We start from the raw sequence: 27,147 nt of genomic DNA, 5'->3' as shown, positions 1-27,147 counted from the left end.
CGAGATATCATGGCCTGAGCCGAAGTTAGACGCCCAACCGACTAAACCACCCAGGCGCCCCACTGAGGATTTCTTTCAGAGTATTCATTGAATTCACCATTTGTTGTAGTGAAAGTAAATGTTCATGTGCCTTAGCCATTTGATAGTTGTCGGCCAAAATTCAGTGTATTCTGGATTTTTCTTGAGTTGGGGTTTTTATCTTTGGGGAATGCATAATTCTGTGTGTATCAGATTGGAAGCTTTTATAAATAATCGAGTGAGCTTGTCTTCTCCAACCCTTCTGTGTGAAACACGAAAACCTGACATATAATTCACAGATACACTTACCAACTCCATTGCAAAGCAGCCAAAGTGACATGGCTGAAATAAAACCAAAATTTAACGCACATTGAAAGGGAACCATAAACCACTGAAGGCCGCCACCAAAGCCGCCCCATGGAGTCGTTTTGCTGTAAACTTGATGTGATGCAGACAGTATATAAAACACTGATTTCATTTTTGTTGCTAATAAAAAGCAGTAGAGATAAGCGAATGACTCAGTAATTTGCAGAAAACCTTCACCACGCTGGGGAAAGACTCTTCAGAGTAGAAGAAAGTAGGCGAATGAGACGGGATCACAATGCGTGCCAACTGACTGCTTCAGGCTGGCACACCATAGCCATGAACAGGACCAAAGTTAGACCCTCAAAGGACAAAAGTCAGCCATGTCACATACTAAATTTTGACTCCTAATTATTAGAAATAAACTTTTGAGGGACGCCTGGGTGGCTCAGTCGGTTAGGCGTCCGACTTCAGCTCAGGTCATGATCTCACGGTCCGTGAGTTTGAGCCCCGCGTTGGGCTCTGTGCTGACAGCTGAGAGCCTGGAGCCTGCTTCCGATTCTGTGTCTCCCTCTCTCTCTGCCGCTCCCCCGTTCATGCTCTGTCTCTCTCTGTCTCAAAAATAAAAACGTTAAAAAAAAAAAGTAAAAAAAAAAAGTAAACTTTTGACATCTTAAAAATGTTAAAACCTTAAAATAACAGGAAAGTATCACTTAAAAATGTTTCAAGGAAATTAGTATAAACAGAAAAATTCCTGCAGGAAATGCTGAAACTTGAGAAAATGATAAAATACACTTTGCTGAACATAAGACTAAATATCCCATGATCTTTAAGGTTAAACATCCTGTGATGTTGCAGTGTTCTTCAAGTAAAACATTTATTAAATTAGACTGCTAAAGTTATTCTGTTGAGACAGAACAAAAACTACTTACATGCAACTTCACAGATGTTGTTGAAAATCGTTGAAAACCGTGGTATCCATAAATGCATCTACACTCTCAAAACACCTCAGATCAATAAGCTCTTAATAAATCTATAAATTGAGGGCACTGAATATCAGTAAATTGTTTTGTTGAAGGACTCCAGCAGCAGTTAGTATGGGATACACTAACGCATTTAAGTGACTTCTTGGCTACAGGACTCTACACACAAAATCTCTTTATGGTAGGACCAGTGTCTTATGAACATGACTTCATTTATTGAAAGCGTTGGACTTAGCAATACACAATACTCTGTGCATCATCTATTCCCGCACCTGAATTTGCCAGACCCGGGGGATCTTGTTAAAATACGGATCTGATTCATTAGGTCTGGGTTGAGGCCCGAGATTCTGCATTTCTGGCAAGCTCGCAGGTGTTCCTGCTACTGTGTGGGGATGACTCTCCGAGTGGGAAGGTTTTGTAAAGAGCAGAAATTGACAGTGAACGTGTGTAGATTTCTCGGTTTTGTGGGCTTCAGTTCTTCAGCTTGCCAATCTACTTCTGATGCCGTGACCATTTCGTGTCAATTTATCCAATTTTGTGCAGGCAGTGTGTTCAAATGAGCGAGGCTGTTCTGTTTCGTAATAACTCTTCTGAAGTGATGATGTTAAGAATTGTCGCTTTCCCAGAAGAAGAGGCCGATGCAGGATTTCCCGAGTCCCCGTCTCCACTCCAAGACCCATTTAGCGGTGTGACCTCAGGCCAGATATCCAGCTCTCCTGGCCTCGGTTTTTTCTTCTAGAAAATGGAGGAGCTGACCTAGATCAGAGGCGTTCGCGTATTTACTTTCCAAAATCAGAGCTTGTTCTTCAGATAACCGCTAGCGAAACTGGCCTGCAGCCATGAGAAGCACAGCCGTCTTAATAATAATTTGACTAAAGTCAGCTCAGGAATGCTGATAACCAAACACAGAGGAAAATGGGTCTGTTTTGTCCAGTTGGTTGCTTTTGATTTTTTTGATAGTTTTAAGCTTTTAATTGGCTCTGAAGGTACTTTTCTGAAAGTATCGTCTTCTTTTTCTAACAGAAATGTAAGACGTTTTTCATGCAAGTGTTACACACTTTCACACTGATATTAGCCGTACCCTTTCTTCAGTGAACTTGACAAGCACTTAATTGTCGCGAGTTATAGTCATACTGGAAGGGGTGTCTATAAGCCTAATACCAAATTCAGGATATGTTATTTTTTTCAACTTAGTTGTTTAAAACCTTGGTTTCGAGCATTTGTTTTTATATGAATACTACCATAAACACTGTTGTCTCTTTTTAGAATCAAGTCACTTGGAACAGCAACTTGAGGAAGCCAACGCTGTGAGGAGAGAGCTAGATGATGCTTTTAGGCAAATCAAGGCTTATGAAAAACAAATCAAAACACTACAACAAGAAAGGGAAGAATTAAACAAGGTAAAAATACATGGATAGATTGTTAAACCCGGTTTTAGATTCTTAATCTTATTTAATTTGTATTCTAAAAGCTTTCGTAATGAGTTACAAGAACATAAAGTATATGTTGTAAAATGTTTAATTATTTTGGTATGTGTCATTTGAGTAATAGCTAGTAATGAAGACATGTACATACTGTCAAGATTTTTGACATTCAGAATCATCTGTTCTTTTGAAAAGTCTAATCAAAGGACTTGATTAAAAGTAAATGTTTTAAAAAATATTACGGAATAAGCAAACAGTGAGATATGTGTCATGTCTTTGGACAAATAAAAACTAAAGGCATATTTTCATTGTGATTTGCTGATACGAACATTCTTAAAAGATTAGAATAAAAAATTTCTTTAATGTTTTAATTATTTTTTAAAATGCCAATTTATCTTTCAAAGCACGGATGAAGAAGCTAAAGTTATTTTCATAAGAACTTGATATAATACTTAAACAGTATTAGAAGCATCAACAAAATTTATTAATAGCAAAGACAACCTAACACATCCCATAAATAATACACACCAGAGAAAAACATTTTACTTAAACCACTCAGAATGTGTACTTTGCCTTTCATTAACAAATTTCAAAATGTTGGAATTAATACTAGCCAACACAAAAAAGAAATGAGTGGTTTATGGCTTATGTAAATTGTATTCATTGATGCAGTATATAATTGGTAATATAATGAAGTTCTTTTGGGGAAGATCTTAAAGTCTTGCTGCCAGTAAAGAAATGGAGGCAATTAAAAATAAAACAAATAACCTTTTGCTGATGAAGCTAATCGAAAAGACTAACAGAGAAAGCTGTAAAGGTTAAATTGAATTTGATTAGTATCTTTTTGCTTTTTTCTTAATGCAATTATAAGCAGTTTTGTGTACAGATCCATTTAAATTCATGGTCAGCTTAATAAAATTTGGAATTTATAACAGATGTTATATTTGTTTTAGTAATATTACAGTAATATTATAATATTAGTGGTAGCTGTTACGTATATAAAGGTAGGATTATTCAGCCAAACTTAGTAAACATAAAAAAGATGAGAATCCAACATCTAGATTTATAGTAACAAGTATCTTGCCAGTTTTATTAAGTTTTAATGTTAAAAATCCTTTTTTAGTATATTTTGAGAAGAGTGTAGTGCTATAAAGAAATATTACATTGGTATTTTAAGGGATATGCTTAATATCCTACAGGCAGCAGATAATCTTTTTAACATTTTTTTCTTTAGATACGTATAAAAGAATAAACGTAACATTATATGAGTTTTGATGCACATAATGTAATGCCTGTCTCTGAACCGACCATCTAACTTAAGGAATAGGAACATTATGAATTTTGTGGCATAGCCCTGGCCAGTCATTTTTTTTATCCCCTTCTCCTTATTGTCCTTCATTTCCTTATTGAAAAATACTTTTTATCCCTTTTTACTATAATCTCTAAATAATGTATAATAGGAGTTAACAAGTAGAGCATAGGGGATATAATACTCTAACAGCGCTTTGTGGTGACAGAGGGTAACTATGCCTATCACAGTGAGCACTGAGTAACGTACAGAACTGTCCAATCACTCTGTTGTACACCTGAAACTAGCATAACGTTCTATGCTCGTTATACTTCAGTGAAAACAAATAAAAATGCCGGTGCCAAATGCTGAAGATGAGCTTGTAATCTGATACCTTATTTCTAGAAAGCTGATTTGCAACAAGTATCCAAAGCCTTCAAATACTAAAGTCCTTGATATAATAATTCCATTTGTCGAAATGTAACTCAAGATAATCAGACATTGAAGCAAAGGTTTGTTCACAGAGAACAAATTACCACATTTATAAAAGAAAAATATTAGAAACTACCAAAATGCCCGACCAGTTCATATGATGAAATATTATATAGCCATTAAACCTGGTGGCTAAAGAATTTTTAATGCCACAGGAAATGAAAATACACATACGTTATTTGGTGTGGCTTGTTTCTGAGCTGTGTAAAGTGGTACATGCAGTTTTGCACGGTTTGTTGTTTCACTCGTTGTATTTCTAAGATGCATCCATGGGACTGTAGAGCACTCATTTATCTGCTGTATGGTACACCATTATGTGAACACTCCAGAATCTATCTATTCAGTTGTTTGTCTACAGACATTAAAGTTGCTTACACTTGATAGCCACTATAAATGAACGTTCTTGAATATGTATGCTGATATGCACACACTTGTACACAGAATCACGAGTAGAATAATTGGGTCATAAGTAATGCAAATATTCTGTTTTTTATGGTAATGCCAAATCGTTTTCCACGGATTGTACCAATTTACACTCCTACTCCCACCACCCGGTCTGTATTCAACAATACTTCATGTTACTAGATAGATTATTTTGGCCAACCCCATTGAAGTTCGTATTTTAGGTCTAGAACCATGTTTTATTTATGGTCTTAATTTCTCCAATTACTAATGAGGTTGAGTATCTCACGTATGCCCACTTATCAGTTCTGTTTCTTCTGTGAAATGCCTCTCAGTATCTTTTGTACATTTTCCTGTTGGGTTTTTTTTTTTTGTCTTTTTCTTACCGATTTGTTAAGAATTCTTGAAAATTTCTATATTGATCTTTTGTCAGTTGTGTATATTAAGATGCCTCCCAGTTAGAGGCTTGACTTTTCATTTTCTTTACGGGAGCTTTTGAGTAACAGAAGTTCTGAGTTTTAATGTAGTCAACTGTATTGATCTTTCTTTTTAGAGATTTGCTGACTCATGTAAGAAACCTAAGGCTAAAATTCTCAGTTGTTTTTTTTTTTTAAAGTTCTCGGTTTTTCTTTTGACGTTTTAAAGTTTGGCCTTTGGTGTTTAAATTTTAACATACCAGATTTATTTTTTCGTATCATGTGAGATACAGGGATCCAATTTCAGATTTTCCTCTGTAGCTAATAGTTGTTCATTTACTAAATAGGCCCTCTTTTCCACAGTGACGTGCAGCGTCACCTGTCACATTTCCATTTTGCATGACTCTGTTATCTCACCTCTCCATTCCTTAAAAACTGTGATGAGATCTTGATTAAAATTGTGTTAAATCTGTAGAGTCATTTCAGGAGAATTGACATCATTACAACATTGAATCTTTAGGTTCTTACTATCCACATTTATTAATATTATTCCAAACGCACACACAGATTTCAAGACCAGAGCATAGTATTGTGATGTACATACAGCAGAAATACGCACACTGCTCCCCTGGGTGCTGTCTTACCTCTGGGGCAGTGCAATGAGAGCTGGATAGATAAAGCCCTATACACACACGCGCGCGCACACACACGCACACACACGTATATTTAGATGTATGTATATACATCTGTATATGTATGGAGTCTGTGTTGTGGATGAGGAATCCTAAAAACGTGAGGGTGTTTTATATAAAGGAGGAGAGGCAGATGCTTCCTACTCCCTGCCCCCCATCATCTCCACCCATCCTTCTGAGAGTCTCCTTGGAAATGTAAAGAGAAGAGTCTAGGACCCTTTGGAATATAAATAAATCACTCCAGTGGGAAAGATAAGCCCAGAGCCTACAGCTCTATAAAGAGGGTGGCTCCCTGATCCAGGCTTCTCTCTCCCACCTCTGTTGAAATATAAGCACATACATCCAGGAGTTAAATCTCTTCGAGTTTCTCATTCTAAATTAGTCATAAATTTATAAGGCTTGCTTTTGGCCCAGGTCCCAACTTTCAGTACAAAGTTTTAGGAAGGTCTGTCTGTACAAAACCATAAAAATCTTTCCTCTGGAGCCCCACGGTCTTTCCATCCACAAACTTGGTAGATTTCACCATATCTTTAACATCTTAAATGTTTTAACATAAAATTTTAATGCAGGTCTCATTTGCCTTTAAATTTACTGTTCTATTTTTTTCATATTTTAAATGGTATCTTTATAGTTTCTTACTGATTTTGCTTCGGCAACATTGCTAAATTCTTATTAATTGTACTAATATATTTGAGATTCTTAGGGTTTTCTGCAAATAATGACGGTTTTGTTTCTTCTTTTAATTTTTATGACTTTTCTTTCTTTCCTTGTCTCACTGTATTAGCTAGGACCCACAGTACAGTGTTGAATAGAACTGGTGATAGCAGGCTTTCCTGTCTTAGTCCTGGTTTCAAAGAAAATGCCTTTACTGTTTCACCACTAATAATGTTTTCTGTAAGTTTTTGGTAAACACTTCTTATCAGGTTAAGAAAGTTCTCTTCTATTCCTATTTTGCTAATCATTTTTATAATGGGTATCACACTTATTAAATACACTCTTCTGTATGCTATTACAACAGATTTCTAGGAATTTGTTAATATTTATTGATGTGATTATATGATTGTTCTTTAATGACTTGGTTTGGTAAGTTATATTTATAGACTTTTCTAACGTTAAACCATTTTTGCATTTCTGGGTTAAACCACAATTGTGCATATATTACCTCCTAAATAACAATATGCCAGTGTATGTAACACTTATGTAATGGCACTGCTATTGGAGTGTTTTACGTATATTAGATCATTTAATCTTTATAAGAGCCTTGTGATTTAGGTGTTATTGTTGTTGTTGCTGCTGTTGTTATTAGTATTTTATAAATGATGAGATCACGCACAGAGAGGTCAAGTACACTTGCTTAAGTGTACACTTGAGCTCACTTGCTCAAGATCATAGAGCTAGAAAGTGATGGAGCTAGAATTCCAACACAAGAAGTTTAAGTCCAGAGTTCATGCTTATCTACTTTATATATCACTGAAGCTGATTTGCTGATGCCATTTTGTTTTGTTTTTTTAATATTTGATTTGTTTTTATCAGTAAAATTGGCTTGTAATTTTTTTCTTTTATTTTTCTGGTGTTTTTTATGGTATCAAGATTATATTGGTCTCCTAGAATGAGTTGTGTAGCATTGCCTCTTTTTCTCTTCTCTAGAAAAGTGTGTATAAGAATGTTCCTTGAAAGGAATCACTTGTAAAACCATCTGAGTTTGGAAATTCTCTCCCTCTGAGGGGATGGGGAGAGTTTGTTAACTATTAGGTACTTTAATCATTACAGGACTATTGAGGGATTCTGTTTCTTCTTGAAGCAGTTTTGATGAATTGTATTTTTGTAGGAATTCATTCATTTCAAAAGTTAACAAATTTATTGGCATAAAGTTTTCACTGTATCCTTTTATTAGCTTTTTTAATCTTTTCCAGGTTTGTAGTCATAGTCTTTTTTTCTTTCTTAACATTGTTTCTTTTTGCATTTATTCTTTGTTTGATCTCACCAGGTATTTGCCTATTTTATTATTTTTCTTAACTTTTGGCTTTGTTGATGTTCATTATAACATTTCTTTTTCATTAGTTTATGTTCTTATTTTTATTATCATCTTATGTTGGTGGAAGCATTAGTGTGTTCTGTCTCTTTCTATGTGGAATTTCACTAAATTTAAACTTTTGTTTTAGTTTCAATACCAGTGTTTCAAGCTATAAATCTCCCCCTAAGTAAACCTTTTACTGCATTCTCATTTTATTATATGTGCTGAACATTTTTATTGTTTTCAACTTTTTTTTTAGTTCTAAATATTTTAACATGCTTTATGACTTTTCTCCTTGACCAATGAGGTATTATGGAATTTAGCCTTTTTAGAAATTTCTATTGTAATGGTGATATTATCAAAGAACTTGAACTGTTGATATCTGTTCTTTGAAATCTGCTGAGACTTGTTTCATGGCCTAAACAGACTGTTCCATTTTCAGATGTTCACTATATGCCTGAAAAGAATGTATGTTCCCAATATTGGGTGCAAGCATCTATATATGAAGTTTGATAATCTCTATATTCAGTATTTTTTAACTGCTTGGTTTATCTATTAATGATTGTCAAGTCAAAATTTCTCATTATCATATGTTCACCAATTTTTCTATGATGATTTTGCAATTTCTTTGTAATCTATTTTGAGTCTGTACTATGGAATGCTATCCTAACCATTTTTAAAATGTACAGTTCAGCAGTGTAAATTATATTCATGTTGTTGTGCAACTAACCTCCAGAATTTTTCCATCTTGCATAATTTTTTCTTGAAATTTAATTGAGTTTTTGTTTGTTTTTGTTCCCACATTTCTCACTACTTGTTTTAACAGTTTTTAATTGTTGCTCTTGAATATTATCATGCATATTTAACAAAGTCTCAATTATTATCTCCCCCAAAATTTAAGGACCTCTAATTCTGTTACTTCTTTCCAACTGTTGTGTTATTTTTGACAGTATTTTACTTATATCCTTTCTGTTTACTCTACAAATGAGACATGTTTATAATACAGTCTTCTCTGCATATTTACATTCATATTTATGTTCACAAGTGTCTTGGCCCTCCCATTTCTCTGTCATTAGACTTTGCTTTTTTAATTTTATTTTATTTTTTATTTTTTTAAATTTACATCCAAATTAGTTAACATATAGTGCAACAATGATTTCAGGGGTAGATTCCTTAATGCCCCTTACCCATTTAGCCCATCCCCCGTCTCGTAACCCTGTTTGTTCTCCATATTTATGAGTCTCTTCTGTTTTGTCCCCCTCCCTGTTTTTATATTATTTTTGTTTCCCTTCCCTTATGTTCATCTGTTTTGTCTCTTAAAGTCCTCATATGAGTGAAATCATATGATTTTTGTCTTTCTGACTAATTTCACTTAGCATAATACCCTCCAGTTCCATCCACGTAGTTGCAAATGGCAAGATTTCATTCTTTTTGATTGCCGAGTAATAATCCATTGTATATATATACCACATCTTCTTTATCCATTCATCCATCGATGGACATTTGGGCTCTTTCCATACTTTGGCTATTGTTGATAGTGCTGTTATAAACATAAGGGTGCATGTGTCCCTTCGAAACAGCACACCTGTATCCCGTGGATAAATGCCTAGTAGTGCAATTGCTGGGTCATAGGGTGGTTCTGTTTTTAGTTTTTTGAGAAACCTCCATACTGTTTTCTAGAGTGGCTGCCCCAGCTTGCATTCCCATAGACTTTGCTTTTAAAATTATTTTTCTTTTCCCTGAGAGAAATCTTTAGAGGTTCCTATTTAGCACAGATCTGATGGTGATTCTGTCCATTTTCGTTTATATGAATCTAATTATTTTAGCCTCATACGTGAACAGGAATTTTTCTGGGTATACAGTTCTCATTACTTCTCTTCACTCTTTCCATTTTCCCTGTTTCTGTTGTTACTTCTTAAGTGTCTGCTCTGTCTATCCTGTTGTTTTAGAGGGTAGAGGATAGAGGATTTGTCTTTTTTCACTGATTTCCTTTAAGGTCATTTGTTTTTATTTGGTGCTATGCAATTTTATTTTTTTTTAAGTTTCTGGGTTTGAGCCTTAACACTTTTTCTTGCTTCATAAATATAGAGCTTACTTTATTGGCAGATTCAGGTCTTTAGTTTTAACACTTGTATTTTTCCCATTTCTAAATGTTCTGTACAGTTGTTTATAAGTCTCCCTGGTCATTTTTAATAGTCTTTTGTCATTTTCCCATTTTCATGATTTTTTTTTTTTTTTTTTTACTTTCTCAAACATTCCATTTTATGTTACTATTTGACAATTTGAATGTCCGAATCCCATTGGAGTTTATTATTATTGTTTCTGTTCTTTGCTTATGGTCGTTCTTTGGGTTTTGGGAATCTGTGGTTGTGCGCTCATATTTGTGTGTCTTAAAAAACCTACGTTTCATCGGGGCTCTTTTCTCAAAAAGGATTTGCATTTCCTTTTGCCCGGAGGCCGGTGGTTGTCCTGACCTGAGTCTTCTTAAGCTCTCTCCTCCCACTTTAATCCGGGGGTTTATTTAGCTTTCTCTCCTTGCTTCTGGCCTAAGGCATAGTCTCCACATAAGAGCATTCCTTGTTTTTTATCATTTGTAGTGATTCAATATAATTTTCAAACATCTCACAAGTATCCATTACATTTCACAAAATCTTTATTTTGACCATCACCTCTGGTATTCCTATACTCTTTATTTGTTTGTAGAAACTAAGGTACTAGAAGGTTCGATCAGCTGTGCCATCGCAGTTAGCAGATGAGCGTAAGGAGCTGAGAACGCCAACAGAGCACCACGCTGTTAATATCTGTTCAAAAGTAGTTGATTCCTTTTCATTTTGTCCTGAGATGAATAATTTTGGCTCTTCATGACTTCATGATGGCTGCTTTGAGGGCCAAAATTGGTCCCTAGGTTGCAGAATTGGTAACTTATATTCTTTTTACAAAACCGTAGGAACTAGTCCAGGCTAGTGAGCGATTAAAAAACCAGTCCAAAGAGCTGAAAGACGCACACTGTCAGAGGAAACTGGCCATGCAGGAATTCATGGAGATCAATGAGCGGCTAACAGAGTTGCACACCCAAAAACAGAAACTTGCTCGCCATGTCCGAGATAAGGAAGAAGAGGTGGACCTAGTGATGCAAAAAGTTGAAAGCTTAAGGCAAGAACTGCGCAGGACAGAGAGAGCCAAGAAAGAGGTTAGTAGTCAGGCAGATTGTCCAGTGCCCAGGGGGTAGTGATTAAAGCTGCTTTTTCAGATGAGTGAAATGATGTGTATATCATACTTGAATTGTTAAAAACAGTTTTCTTGTTGGATAATTTTACTTAACGTGAACTTCAACATTTGAGTTATCTTCTTGTGACAAGGTAAATTCCCATGGGGGAAAAAGCATTTTACTGGAAAAAACAGGTATAACCATGAAATCCGCTTTGTTCATTTTATTTTAAAGCTGGAAGTTCATTCAGAAGCTGTGGCTGCTGAAGCATCTAAAGACAGGAAATTGCGTGAACAGAGCGAGCACTATTCTAAGCAACTGGAAAATGAATTGGAGGGACTAAAGGTATCGTTTGATTTCACATTTGCGAAGTTGAATTAATTTTCTTCTCTTTAGGCTTAACAGGAGTGTTAGTTTATGTTCTCTCTTTGACGTGGGGTAAAAACTAGCTCTCCTTCAAACCTAACATTCGTAATTCTTCTTACTAGTAGAGGCTGACATAGACTTCCCCAGCATTCTGGAAGGAAAGGGAAGGTTGTGCTTAGTGGGGAGAAGAAATCTATGGGGAAAGAGTTAAAATATTTGTGCACACCTGGTCAAGATGCACTGGGAATCTGCATGGGGGCACCGTCACATACCCAGATCCTCGATCTTGTAAATGACTGAGGAGAGCCTCAGGGTAGCTCTGCATGTACTCCTGTGAGGGGGGATCAGATGATAATGGGCATGGGGTAACACATCCGAGCGAGGGATATCCTTGTGCCAACTCTCAAGTTGGACTACTTGGTTTTAAGTCCTAGCCTTATCTGTTACTAGCCATGTGATACTGGACAAAACATTTCATCTCTTTGGACCTAGGTTTTCTTATCTGTAAAACCCTGTCTCATTGGTTTTATGTTAGGAGTCCATACATATATCTGTAAAGTGCTCAGTAACCATTAGCTGTGATAATAGCGTTAGGTATGCCAAAGTGAGAGAATTGGGATTAAATGGACATCCTGTTTCTACAACGCTAAATGATAATCTGAATGATGTCTGCTTTTTCTTCACTCCAACCTTGGAGCAGTCTCCTGTGTTGTCCGCCACCCCTCCCCTACACCCTCTCCTTGCATAACCATGCACAGTCTAGTCTCACTCATCTGGCAGACATAAGAATCAAGTTGCATGTCATCTCAGGAAGGTTATGCCACTGTGGGATTCTGTGAATAACTTTAGCATAGCTTTTTTTGTATTTATCCACAAAATGTCTCCTTGCCTAAACTGTGACCTAGCTTATTGAAAACGTACAAGTATAGTATTAACTTGGCTCGATGCCACATGTTTAACACTTGTTTGATAAATGTGTTAAATCCATGAACGAATGACGCGGTACACTTGGTCAGAACTTTTTCTCTGACGGTTAGAGATCAGTGGTTGCAAATAAGATTTCTCTGTTGTAAATGTAAATATAAATTCTAGATTTTATTTCTTGTTCAGAGATTGGTTTATTTTTCGTTTTGTGATTCATCATGATTGCACAGTCTTGGTTAGCTTTTCAAACTAGAGATGTTTCTTCTATATAGTTATGCTTCTGAAACAGGATTAGTGTATAGAAGGTATTACATTACTGTCTCAAATGATTTTCAGTCAGGGACTCTTTTGTTTCCGGCATGTAGGTGATTGGGTAACAAACAAGAATCATAAAGACTGGAAGTATCTTAGGGATTATTTGCATTTGAGGAAATTAAGACCCAGGAGAGTTAAGGATTATGTAGTCATAAGTGATAAAGTGATAAACCTGGATTTTCAAGGGGTGCCTGGGTGGCTCAGTCGGTTAAGCGTCCAACTTCGGGTCAGGTTATGATCTCACGATTCATGAGTTTGAGCCCCACATCGGGCTCTGTGCTGACAGCTCGGAGCCTGGAGCCTGCTTCGGATTCTGTGTCTCCCTCTCTCTGTCCCTCACCTACTCACACTCTCTGTCTCTCTCTCTCTCTCTCTCTCTCAAAAAAAATAAACATTAACAAAATTGTTAACCTGGATTTTCTAACTCAGTGCCGTGTTCTATCCACTAGTCTGCTCTTTATTGTTTTCTGTAGTAAACACTGCTGCACCGAGAACTTTGAATCACATGTATTTACCTGTTGATCAAACTCTCATAATCTCTTGTATCATTTATAAATTTGGGATAATCATAAATCTCCCCAGTATATAAGCTAATGCATTTAAAATTATTTCCCTAGGGCCTGGCAGAAAGTAAAGGCTCAGTAAGTGTTGGCTGTGATTATTCTCATACTGTCTTTCCTTGAGGGTATTTAAAATTGGAATTTCTTGGTTTAATTTCTTGTAAACCTATTTTGAATTGGTTTTGAAACGTATTTTGGCCATTCTAAAAGGGTGTAGGAATCTTCAGTTCATTAGGAGCAGTTTTCAATAGAATGGAAGGGAGAAATAATTCTTGAATAACAGAAAATTCAATACCCCATTTCCAATAATGCATAGAACATACAGACAGAAGATACCTAAGGATACAGAGGTCTTGAGCAACACTATAACCAACTAGACCTAACAAACACGTATAGAACCTTCTACTCAACACAGCAGAATACACATTCTTCTCAAGTGCACATGGTATATTCTCCAGGATAGACCGGATGTTAGGCACAAAACAAGTCTCAAAAACGTAAGAAGACTGAAATCATACAAAGTGTCTTCTCCAACCACAATGGAATGAAGATAAAAATCAGTAACATAAGGAAAATTGGAATGTTAATAAATATGTGGAAATAAAACAAGATGCTCTTTACCAGTGGATCAAAGAAGAAATCAAGGGCAATTAGAAAACACCTAGAGAGGAATCCTATGAAAACACCATACTGACCGTACAATGCAGTATGGCAGTGCTCAGAGGGAAATTTATGGCCATAAGTAACTACGTTAAAAAAAAAAAAAAAGAAGGATCTTAAATCAGTTACCTAATTTAATATCTTACGGAATCAGAAGAAGAGCAAAAGAAACTCAAAGCTAGAAGGAAGAAAATAATAAAGATTAGAGAGGAGTTAATTAAATGAAAATAGAAAAATAATAAGATTGAATGAAACCAAAGTTGATTTTTTCAAAGATCAATAAAATTGACAAACCTTTAGCTAGAAGCATACAAATTACTTAAAGTGTCTCAAAAAACAAAACAAAACAACAACAACAAAACCCAGAGAATCTCAATAGACATAACAAGTGGAGAGATGGAATCAATAGGAAGAAATCTCCTGACAAAGAAAAGTCCCAGGCCAGCGGCTTTCAGTGAATTGAATCCAACATTTAAAGAAGCATGAACACCAGTCCCTCTTAAACTCTTCCAAAGATTACAGGAGTAGAGAGTACTTCTCAACTCATCCTCCTATAAGGTCAGCATTACCCTGATACTAAAGCCATATTAAAAACATTACAAGAAAAAAAAAAGAAAGAAAACATTACAAGAAAAGAAAATTACAGACCAGTGTTCCTAATGAACATAGATGTATATAAATCCTCAACAAAATGCTAGCAAACCAAGTCCAAAATGATATTAAAAGGATTATGCACCATGACAAATGGTTTTACTTCAGGAATCCAAGGGTAGTTCAGTTAAGAAAATAAATCACATTAATAGAACCTGAGTGGGGGGAATGATCATCTTAATTGAAGCACATTAAGTCATTTCACAAAATCCAACATCCTTTCATGAACAAAGCTCCCAGAAAACTAGGACTAGGAGGGAATGTAGTCACACGATGGAAGACATTTATGAAAAGCCCACAGTTAACATCATTCTCAATGTTGAACAACCAAGAACTTTGTCCCTAACATTAGGAATGAGACAAGGATGCCCATTTTTAGCACTACTATGTAACTTATACTGGCGTCTCTAGCCAGAGGAATTAGACAAGAAAAAGAAATAAAAGGCATCCAAACTGGAATGGAAAAAAGAAAGAAAAAAAACCAAACACTCTCTCTGTTCATAGATCGTATGATCCTATATATTAAAATATTCAAAAAAATGCTACTAGCTTTTAGCCCAGCATATATGATGCTTGGAAGACACTATGTTTGAACAAGTTGAAAGCCGAATAAATCAAAAAAATCAACAACTCTTCTTATACCTGCAAGAGAGGTGACATCACAGGATAAGCCGCTGCTCTTACATTTGGAGATGTGGACAGGTAAATACAGAGAATCACAATTTACCAGAACAGAAACCTTTGTAGGAATCAGTGCCAGTGTATGGAAACCTGTACTATAACTGAAAGATCGTTGGAGGTTCGGTGTGGACAAGTCTAAGAGATAAAATCTCCAGAGAACATAGTCATTGGCAGGATCCCACGCTTTTGTGAGTTTTACTTCCTGGACCTTGACCGGGTTCTCACAGTGAACATCAGAGAAGAGTCCCCTTATGCTAACAGTAATGGGAACCATTTTGAAATATGCCAGAGCATCCTGTTCGTCTTAACATGGTCTGCTCTCTGGAGAAACTCTTCAACCAGAGCTTAACTTGCTGGAGTTTATCAGAGCCTGATGAACTTGAGAGAAGGAAAACATCCAATTCCAGCCTGCTCTGGTCATCCTGCCCAAACTAAGGGGGAGATAAAAGCTGACAGGGTTTACAGTGTATGGTCCAGAGGCACCAGCTCAATAAAAGACTGGTGTCTACTCCTAGGACTGTAGAACACTTCCCCTCGCCCCACAACTCGCCACCACATTACTAAAAGCCTGTTTACAGCATTCCTTTATGCACAACATCGTGTGTGCCTATCAACAGAAAATTACAAGATATACTGAAAGGCAGAAAATACAGTTGGAAGAGATAGAGCAAGCATCAGAACCAGACTCCGACATGGCAGAGATGTTGAAATATGAGACTGGGAGTTTAAAACTATGATTGATTGATATGCTGAGGACTCTAGTGGGTAAAGTAGAGAGCATGGAAGAATACATGAACAAGGTAAAAACAGAGATGGAAATTCTAAGAATCAAAAAGAAATGCTAGACATAAAAAATACTGTAACAGAAATTAACAACGTCTTGGGATGCTGGCTGGCTCAGTTTGAAGAACATGTAAACTCTTGATGTTGGGGTCATGAATACAAGCCCCACGCTGGGTGTAGAGATTACTAAAAATAAATAAATAAATTTAAAAAAAAAGCCTCTACTACAAAGCTGTAATCACCAAGATGGTATGGTATTAGCACAAAAACAGACGCATAGACCAATGGAATAGAATAGAGAACCTAGAATTGGACCCACAAATGTATGGCCAGCTAATCTTTGGCAAAACATGAAAGAGCATCCAATGGAAAAAAGACAGTCTCTTTAGCAAACGGTGCTGGGAGAACTGGACGGCAACATGCAGAAGAATAAAACTAGACCACTTTCTTATACACAGAGATAAACTTAAAATGGATGAAAGACCTGAATGTGAGACAGGAAATCATCAAAATCCTAGAGGAGAAAGCAGGCAACAACCTCTTTGACCTCAGCTGCAGCAATTTCTTACTCGACACATCTCCAGAGGCAAGGGAATTAAAAGCAAAAAGGAACTATTGGGACCTCATCAAGATAAAAGGCTTCTGCACTGCAAAGAAAACAATCAACAAAACTAAAAGGCAACTGACAGAATGGGAAAAGATATTTGTAAATGACATATCGGATAAAAGGCTAGTATCTAAAATCTATAAAGAACTTACCAAACGCAACACCTGAAAAACGAATAATCCAGTGAAGAAATGGGCAGAAGACATGAATAGACACTTTTCCAAAGAAGACATCCAGATGGCCAACCGACACATGAAAAGATGCTCAACGTCCCTCATCATCAGGGAAGTACAAATCAAAGCCACACTGAGCTATCACCTCACTCCGGTCAGAGTGGCTAAAATCAACAACTCAGGAAACTACAGATGCTGGTGAGGATGTGGAGAAAGGGGAACCCTCTTGCATTGTTGGTGGGAATACAAACTGGTGCAACTGCTCTGGAAAACAGTGTGGAGGTTCCTCAAAAAACTAAAATTAGAGCTACCCTGTGACCCAGCAATAACACTACTAGGAATTTACCCAAGGAATACAGAAGTGCTAATGCATAGGGGCACGTGTACCCCAATGTTATAGCAGCATCTTCAACAATAGCCAAATTATGGACAGAGCCTAAATGTCCATCAGCTGACAAATGGATAAAGATGTGGTTTATATATAACAACAGGATACTACTTGGCAATGAGAAAGAATGAAATCTGGCCATTCGTAGCAATGTGGATGGAACTGGAGGGTATCATGCTCAGTGACAGAAGTCAGAGAAGGACAGATACCGTATGTTTTCACTCAGATGTGGATCTTGAGAAACTGAACAGAAGACCATGGGGGAAGGGAAGGGGGAAAAATAGTTACAGAGAGGGAGGGAGGCAAACCATAAGAGACTCTTAAATACAGAGAACAAACTGAGGGTTGATGGGGGTGTTGGGGGAGAGAGGAAAGTGGGTGGTGGACATTGAGGAGGGCGCTTGTTGGGATGAGCACTGGGTTTTGTATACAAGCCAGTTAGACAATAAATTATATTTATTAAAAAAAAGAAACAAAAATAATCTTTAATGGGCATAGCTGAGGAAAGACTCTGAGCGTGAGGATATCTAAATAGAAACTGACCGAACTGGAAGGCGGAGAGAAAAACAGTGGAAAAAAACACCACCAGAAGAGACTATGCAAGTGCTGTGGAACAACTATAAAAGTTGTGACACGTCCAGTGGGACTATCAGAATGAGAAGAAAGAGAGGAACAGCAGAAATATTTGAAACAACAGTGACTGAGAACTTCCCCAAATTAGTATCAGACACCAAACCCCAGATCCAGGAAGCTCAAAGAATACCAAGCAGGATAAATGCCCAAAGAACTACACCTAGAGATACCATTTTCGAAGGACAGAAAGTCAAAATAAAGAAAAATCCTAAAAGCCAGAGGAAACAAAACAAAACAAAACAGAAAAACACACTACCTTATCTGTAGAGGTTGTAAGACAAGGATTACAGCTGACTTCTCGGAAACCCAATCAAACAAGATGAGAGTGGAGTGAAATATTTAAAGAGTTGCGAGAAAAAATTAACCTAGAATTCTGTACCCTATGAAATTACCCTTCAAAAGTGAAAGAAAAATAAGGACTTTCTGAGTCAAAAATTTAAGGAATTTGTTGCCAGTAAACCTCCTTGCAAGAAATGTTAAAAGGAGTTATCTGGAGAGAAGGAAAATTACATAGGTCAGAAACTTGTATTTACATAAACAAAAAGCATCAGAGGGGCGCCTGGGTGGCTGTCGGTCGAGCATCCAGCTTCAGCTCAGCTCATGATCTCACAGTTGGTGAGTTCGAGGCCTGTGTCAGGCTTTGCGTTGACATCACCGAGCCTGCTTCGGATTCTCTGTCTCCCTCTCTCTCAAAAATATTTTTTTAGGGGCGCCTGGGTGGCGCAGTCGGTTAAGCGTCCGACTTCAGCCAGGTCACGACCTCGCGGTCCGTGAGTTCGAGCCCCGCGTCAGGCTCTGGGCTGATGGCTCAGAGCCTGGAGCCTGTTTCCGATTCTGTGTCTCCCTCTCTCTCTGCCCCTTCCCCGTTCATGCTCTGTCTCTCTCTGTCCCAAAAATAAATAAATGTTGAATAAATAAATAAATAAATAAATAAATAAATAAATAAATAAAATATTTTTTTAATGTTTATTTATTGAGAGAGACAGAGTGTGAGCGGAGGTGGGGCAGAGAGAGAGGGAGACACAGAATCCAAAGCAGCCCCTCAGGCTCCGAGCTGTCAGCACAGAGCCCGACGCAGGGCTCGAACCCACCAACCGCGAGATCATGACCTGAACTGAAGTTGGACGCTTAACCGACGGAGCCACCCAGGCACCCCTCAAAAATAAATATTAAAAAAAGTTAAAGAAAAAGCGTCAGAGAAGGAATAAGGTAAAATAAATTTAAAATTTTATTTTTCTTAATCTAATACTTAAAAATAATGTGTTTGATTATATGTGCATACACACATGCTTCTATATGCTTGTATAAAACTGAAATGAATGAAAACAATGATCTAGAGGATAGGAGGGAAGAATTGGGATTATTTCATTTTAAAGTATTTGCACTACGCGTGAAGTGGTAGAATATATTTTGAAAACAGACTTGAACTGGTTGTAAATAGATATTGCAAACTATAGCACAACCACTAAAAGGGAAGTGTAACATATCCACAGAGCAGAGAGAAAATGGGATCATATAAATCACTTGATTAAAACCAAGACAGAAGAGGAGTAGAAGACAAAAATAGGAATAAAGAACACAGACAATAAATAGAAAAACAGTAGCAAATATAATAGATATGAATCCAAAAATATTAATAATCACTTAGAATGTCAATGGCCTTAGTACACCAGTTACAAAAGAGATTGTGGGGTGCCTAGATGGCTCAGTCAGTTAAGCATCTGACTTCAGTTCAGGTGATGATCTTGCAGCTCATGAGTTCGAGCCCTGTTGTTGGGCTCTGTGCTGACAGCCCAGAGCCTGGAGCCTGCTTCAGATTCTGTGTCTCCCTCTCTCTCTGTCCCTCATCCACTCATGTTCGTTCTCTCTCTCTCTCTCTCTCTCTCTCTCTCTCTCTCTCTCTCAAAAATAAACATTAAAAAATTTTTGAAATAAAAAAAACCCAGAGATTGTGTCAGATAGGATAAAAATATCGAACTATATATTGTCTATAAGAAGCCCACTTTAAATATAGAGGCAGATATAGATTAAAAGTAAATGGATGGAGAAAGATATACCATGCTAACACCAATTAAAAGAAAGCAGGAGTAGCTATATTAATTTCAAAGTGGAGTTCAGAGTAACAAAAGTTTTTAGGAATAAAAAGGGCATCGGATAACGATAAAGGAATCAGTTCTCCAAGAAGACATAACAGGACTTAACATGTATGCGTATAACAAAGCAGCATCAAAATGCATGAAGCAAAAACTGTTAGCACTGCAAAGAAAAATAGATGACTATACTATTCTACTTGGAAACTTCAACACCCCTGTTGCAGAAATGAACAAGTCCAGGAGATGTAAAGTCAGTAAGGACATGGGTGAACTCAACACCATGATCGATCATTAAGGCAGCTGCCTTAAGCCAGCTAACATTATACTTATTGCTGAGAAACTTGACACTTTTTTCACTAAGATCCAGAGCATGGTGAAGATGTACCTTTCACCACTGCCTCTCAATGTTGTATTGGACATCCTAGCTAATGCAGTAAGACAAGAAGGCAAAATAAGAGGTATATGGATTGTGAAAGAAGATGTAAAAGTGTCTGTTCAGAGGCGACATGACCGTCTATACAGAGGATGAAAAACATTGACGAAAGAACTGGAACTAATTAGACATTATAGGAAGGTTGCAGGATACAAGATTAATACACAAAAGCCAATTGCTTTCCTATACAACAGCCTTGAACAAGTGGAAACTGAAATTTGAAGCTCAACACTATTAATAATAATACCCACAAAAGTGAAATATTTAGGTACAAATTTAATAAAATGTGCATTAGACCTATATGGGGAAAACTATAAAACTCTGATAAAGGAAATAAAAGAACTAGATAAATGGAGAGACATTCCATTTTGTGGATAAGAAGATTCAGTATCATGAAGATGTAAGTTCTTCCCATCTTGGTCTGTAGATTTAATGCATTCCCAGTCAAAATCCCAACTAGTCCTTTTGTGGATATCATCAAACTAAATATAAGGTTTGTTTAGAGACAAAAGACCTAGAATAGCCAGCACCGTATTGAAGGAAAAGAATACAGTTGGAAGACTGACTGCCTGACTTTAAGACTTACTATAAACATGCAGTAATCAAGACACTGAATGAATATTCATAGGAGTCATTTTTAACAAAGGAGGAAGGGCAATACAGTGGAGTAAAGATTGTCTCTTCAGCAGATAGTGCTGAACAACTAGACATCCACATAATGAATGAATGAATGAATGAATGAATGAATGAAACTTACAGCCTTTACAAAAACCAACTTGAAATGGATCGCAGACCTAAATGTAAAACCTAAAACTAAAACACTTCTGGAAGATAACATAGGAGAAGACCTACATGACCTTTGGTAGGACAGTGACTTCTTACATACAGCACCAAAGACACAATCCGTGAAATAAAGACTTGATACGCTAGACTTAATTGAAATTAAAATTTTCTGGGGTACCTGGGTGGCTCAGTCGGATAAACATCCGATCCGACCTCGGTTCAAGTCATGATCTCACAGCTCATGAGTTCGAGCCCTGCATCAGGCTCTGTCTCACTCTCTCTTTCCAAAACAAATAAACATTTAAAAAACTAAATAAAAAAAAAAGAAATTAAAATTTTCTGCTCTGCAAAAGACTGTCATGCAAAATACAGAGAAAACTTTTAAGACTTAGTAAGTAGACAACAGATGACCCCAGGGTTGCAAAACCAATCTTCAGTAATTAGCTGTGTGCCTGTAAGTCAGCAATGAACAATCCACAAAGGAAATTGTGAAAGCAATTTCGATTATAGTAGCAGCTAAAAGAATAAAGTTCCTTAGAATAAATTTGACCAAGAAGGTTAAAGACTTGTGTACTGAAAATTACAAAACATTGCTGAAAGATATTAAAGGAGACATAGTAAATGGAAAGACATACTACATTTATGGATAGGATGACTTAATATTGTTTAGATGTCATTGTTACCCAAAGCGATGTACAGGTTCATTACAGTTGCTAGTGAAGTTCCAATAGCCCTTTCTGCAGAAATGGAAAATAGAACCCTAAAATTCATATAGAATTTCAGGTGGCCCCAAGTAGCCAAACAATCATGAAAAAGAAAAATGGAATTGGAGAACTCAAACTTCCCAGTTTCAGAACTTACTACAAAGTTACAGTAACAAAAAGCGTGTGGTGCTGGCCTAAGAATAGAAACACAGGCCACTGGAATAGCATGAAGAGTGGAGAAATGAACTCCTGCATCTGTGGCCGTGTGCTTTTTGACATCGTACTAAATCTATTCAATCTATTCAATTTATGTGCCGAGACAACTGTATTTCTGCACGCAAAGAAGTTTGGATCCCTAGCTCTTGCTGTATAAAACAGTTTATTCAAAATGGATCAACCTGAATATAAGAGCTACAGCCATAAGACTCTTGAGGAAAACACTGGGGTAACTGTTCATGACCATGGCATGGACTCAGATATGACACTGAAAACCTAAGCAGGAAAAAAAAAAAAATCGATAAATTGGACTTCCTCAAAATAAAAACTTGTGTGCATTACATCAAAGGACATTTTTTTTTCTGTAAATTTTTTTTTCTTTCAATGTTTTTATTTATTTTTGGGACAGAGAGAGACAGAGCATGAATGGGGGAGGGGCAGAGAGAGAGGGAGACCCAGAATGGAAACAGGCCCCAGGCTCTGAGCCATCAGCCCAGAGCCCGACGTGGGGCTCGAACTCACGGACCGCGAGATCGTGACCTGGCTGAAGCCGGACGCTTAACCGACTGCGCCACCCAGGCGCCCCTCAAAGGACATTTTTAAAGGAATGAAAGAAATCATCTGCAAATTAAGTAGGAGTTTGATATCCAGAATATATAAACAAATCCTACAACTCCTGCAGTTGAACAACAAAAAGCAAATTACTCAATCAGAACATGGGCAGGGGCATCTGGGTGGCTCAGTTGGTTGAGCATCTGACTTTGGCTCAGGTCATGATCTCATGGTTTGTGAGTTCGAGCCCCATGTCAGGCTCTATGCTGACAGCTCAGAGCCTGGAGCCTGCTTCTGACTCTGTGTCTCCTCTCTGCCCCTCCCATGCTCATGCGTTCACGCACGCGTGCGCACGCTCGCTCTCTCTCTCTCTCTCTCTCTCAAAAATAAACATTAAAAAAAAGGGCAAATAACTTGAGTAGACATTTCTCCAAAGAAGATATTTTAATAGCCCATAAGCCCATGAAAAGACGTTCAACACTTGAAGTTAAAAACCTCAAGAGGGGCGCCTGGGTGGCGCAGTCGGTTGAGCGTCTGACTTCAGCCAGGTCACGATCTCGCGGTCCGTGAGTTCGAGCCCCGCGTCGGGCTCTGGGCTGATGGCTCGGAGCCTGGAGCCTGTTTCCGATTCTGTGTCTCCCTCTCTCTCTGCCCCTCCCCAGTTCATGCTCTGTCTCTCTCTGTCCCAAAAATAAATAAAAAAACGTTGAAAAAAAAATTAAAAAAAAAAAAAACCTTAAGATACCACTCCATACCTACTAGGATGGCTAAAATAGGGGGTTAAAAAGAAACGAAACAGGTGTTTGCAAGCATGTTAAAAGTTTGGTGGTTCCTCAGAAAGGGAAACATAGAGTTAGCCATATGACCCAACAATTCACCTCCTACGTACTGTACGAATTCACCTCCTACGTACTGTACGCTAAAGAATTGCAAGAGGGACTCAGATCGTTTTTACACCAGTGTTCTTTGAAACATTATTACAGTAGCCAAAAGGTGGAAACAATCAAGTGTCCATCAACAGATGGACAGAAGCAAATGTATTTATATACAATGGAATACCATTCAGCCCTCAAAAGGGAGGACTCTTGATATATGCTCCAGCATGGATGAGCCTTGAACACATTATGCTAAGTGAGAAATGCCAGACCAAAAAGAACAAATACTGTGTGACTCTACTTGGATGAAGTATCTAGAATAGGCAAATTCATTGAGATAAAAAGCAGAATTGAGGTTACCAGGGGCTGGGTAGAGTGGGTAATGGGGAATTATTCTTTAGTGGTTTTAGTGGTTGTAGAGAATTTCTCTTTGGGATATTGAAAAAGTTTGTGGTCATGGTTGCACAACATTCTGAATGTAACACCTACTAAACTCTATGCTTAAAATGGTTAAAATGGCAGAACTTTATGGGCTATGTGTTTCACCGCTAACACAATATCCATAAGCCATTGAATTGTATACTTTAAATGGTATGGTATGTGAATAGTAGCTCAATCAGGCTGTTAAAAAAAAAAATACTTTTCAGTTGTTGTGACCATATGCTACAAGAGCTTTTCACCCTGTTGTGTTAGTTTGCTGGGGCTGCCACAGATCACCACAAACTGGGTGGCCTCAAAAGCCGGAACTTATTGTCCCAATTATCGCAACTAGATGCCCGAAAGCGGTGCTGGTGGCGTGGTGATAGTTTGCGTTCCTTGGTTTTATGTATCGCCTGGATCTCTGCCTTCTTTCTGTGTGCAAGATTGTGAGTCCAGATTTCTTTTTATAAGGACACAGTTATATTGGAATAGGGCCCATCCTAATGACCTCATTTTAAGTCAGTTACCTCTGTAAAGACCCTACTTTTATTTTTTTTCCAACATTATTGAGATACGATTGACTAATACAAATTGTGTATACTTAAGGTATAGAATGTAATATTTAGGTATACGTATACATTGTGAAATATGTACCACAACGAGCTGATTAACATAGCCTCACTTATCTTTTTTTGTTTTTTTAGTCTGAGAACAGTTAAGATCCACCCTCTTAGAAATTTCCAGTATACGATACAGTATTGTTAACTGTGTTCACCCTGCTTCACGTCAGATCTCCAGAACTTATTCATCCTACATGTGTGAAATTTCTGTACCCTTTGACCCACATTTCCCCATTCCCTCACTGTCCCAGCCATGGACAACCGCCATTAGATTGCACATAGGTCAGATCAGACGGTATTTGAGACCATATTTTAAAATATGATCATATTCTGAGATACTAGTGGTGGTTAGTGCCGTAACATGAATTTTGGAAGGACACGATTCAACCTTTAACACATGGATTTTTCACTTGAAAGTACAACACAAGCATTTACACTCGTTACGTAACTATCACAAACAATCTTCATGATTATGGAAAAATATCCCGTCATTCAATCCTCTGCTATTAAATATTTATCTTTCACTTTTGCAGTATTACCATGAATGCTTTTGTGCCCTGCTTTTTTAAATATTATTTCTTAGAACGGATACCTAGAAATGAAATTGTCAAATCACTTCGAGGCACTTGGTACGGGCCACAAATTGTTGCAAGTATAAGAGGCATTTCTTGCTTTATTAGTAGATTGTTTATTAATCACTTTTTCTTTGTGGATTATTGCTTTAAGTCATTTGCCTTTTTAATTTTATAGTCTGAATTTTTCTCTTACAGTTCATATAAACCCTTTGCATAGCGAGAAAGCCTATTTCTTAGTTTTTCCACAACTATTTATGAATTTATCATTTGCCCTTTAATTTTGGTCTTGTTTCCTTTTCAAATTACAGGAGATTTGTTCTCATTTTCATCAATGTTTCTTTTATTGCTTCAAAGCTTGGCTTATCCTTTGTTCACAGTTTAAGCATGTAATTCTGCCTTTTCCTGCACGTTTCTATTGGGTCTAAAAATATTTAACTCGGCGCCTGGGTGGCTCAGTCGATTAAGCGTCCGACTTCGGCTCAGGTCATGATCTCATGGTTCATGAGTTCGAGCCCCGTGTCGGGCTCTGCACTGACAGCTTAGAGCCTGGAGCCTGCTTCAGATTCTGTGTCTCCCTCTCTCTCTCTGCCCCTCCCCTGCTCATGTTCTGTCTCTCTCAAAAATAAATAAAACTTTTAAAAATAAGATTTATATAGTATGTTTTAATATCTGAAAAGAATATTCTTCTCTCTCCCTCTTTACTCCTTTTTTCCTCCAGGATTTTCTTTGGCATTTTTCCAAGTGTATTTTTCCTATGTACTGGGAACTTTTGCCTCCACCTGCCACCCCTGCGTCATTTCCCGTATTTAATTTTTTAATTATATTTACAAGGAATATAATATGATAAATATTATTAAGTACATATGCATTTAATCTTTTCTTTCACGTAGTTGGTATTTTTCTATATTGTTTCAAGTCTTCTTTAAGGTCTGTTATAAAGACTTGTCCTTTCTTCATGTAATATTCAGATAAATTACTCACTATTGTTATTCCTCACGTGTGTGTATTCGATTCTGATCATTTTTGTTTGATTGTTTTTAAAACAGTGAAATTTTTTGCTGTGTTTTATTCTTGCTCATTCCACTCTCCAGAAGTACTGCTGATTTGTGTTTATCTTACATGCAGTTGCTTTACTCAGCTTTAGCAGTTCTGCCACTTTTTAATGGATTTATTTACATTTTCTGGGCGAACAATTATATGGAAATTATAGTGGTTTTATCACTTTCCTTTCTAATAATTTCTTGTGACTGTTGCACACGTTCCTTGGTCAAACAGAATATTTAAAAACTACTACATAAGAGATCATGGAAGCCACCCTTTCCATTATTATTATTTCTAAATCTGTATTTCTGGTGCTTCACCAGTAGGTATTACTTTGTCTGATAGCTGAAAAGGGGGCACTTTTTAAGGTAGGAGAATTACTTTATTGTTTTTTGTTTTATTATGGGACTTGGGGTGGTATTTGCAGTTGGTATTGGATTTTATCAAATACATTTGGGCATGGGTACCTACTGAGATTATCATATGGATTTATTTTAATGGAATCCATTAAAGTAATGCAATTTTTTTGCATTTACTAATAAATTTACTAATATTAAATTACCTTCAATACCTGCAAGAAGACGTGTTCTTTTGTGGTAGATAGTGTCTTTTTTATATACGGTTTCATTTCATCAGCATTAAAAAATTTTTTTTGTAATATTTATATATTTTGGGGAGAGAGAGAAATAGAGAGAACATGAGCGTGGGAGAGGCAGAGAGAGAGACAGAATCCGAAGCAGGCTCCAGGCTCCAGGCTCTGAGCTGTCAGCACAGAGCCCGACCCGGGCTCGAACTCACAGACCGTGAGATCATGACCTGAGCCGAAGTTCGGACTCTCGACCAACCAACTGAGC

At 37.2% G+C, this 27,147-nt stretch overlaps 1 protein-coding gene across 17 annotated transcripts in view; it reads left to right on the top strand.

The window, feature by feature from the left end:
- The window catches only part of CDC42BPA (CDC42 binding protein kinase alpha), a 321,704-nt gene that overhangs the window by 190,019 nt on the left and 104,538 nt on the right, over positions 1-27,147 (top strand). For 15 of the 17 annotated variants that reach the window (XM_019821471.3, XM_019821474.3, XM_019821470.3 and 12 more), the window contains 3 exons: positions 2,571-2,704; positions 10,980-11,222; positions 11,475-11,585. In XM_019821471.3, coding sequence (XP_019677030.2) covers positions 2,571-2,704; positions 10,980-11,222; positions 11,475-11,585 — 488 coding nt within the window. The remainder of the gene's footprint in view (positions 1-2,570; positions 2,705-10,979; positions 11,223-11,474; positions 11,586-27,147) is intronic. The other 2 variants (XM_011290821.4, XM_019821472.3) reach the window with 1 other exon arrangement.

The sequence above is a fragment of the Felis catus genome, chromosome F1 (genome assembly GCF_018350175.1).
Source record: "Felis catus isolate Fca126 chromosome F1, F.catus_Fca126_mat1.0, whole genome shotgun sequence".
Lineage (NCBI taxonomy): Eukaryota > Metazoa > Chordata > Mammalia > Carnivora > Felidae > Felis > Felis catus.
Note: the sequence above shows the minus strand (reverse complement) of the source record. Positions and strands in the feature narration are given on the sequence as shown.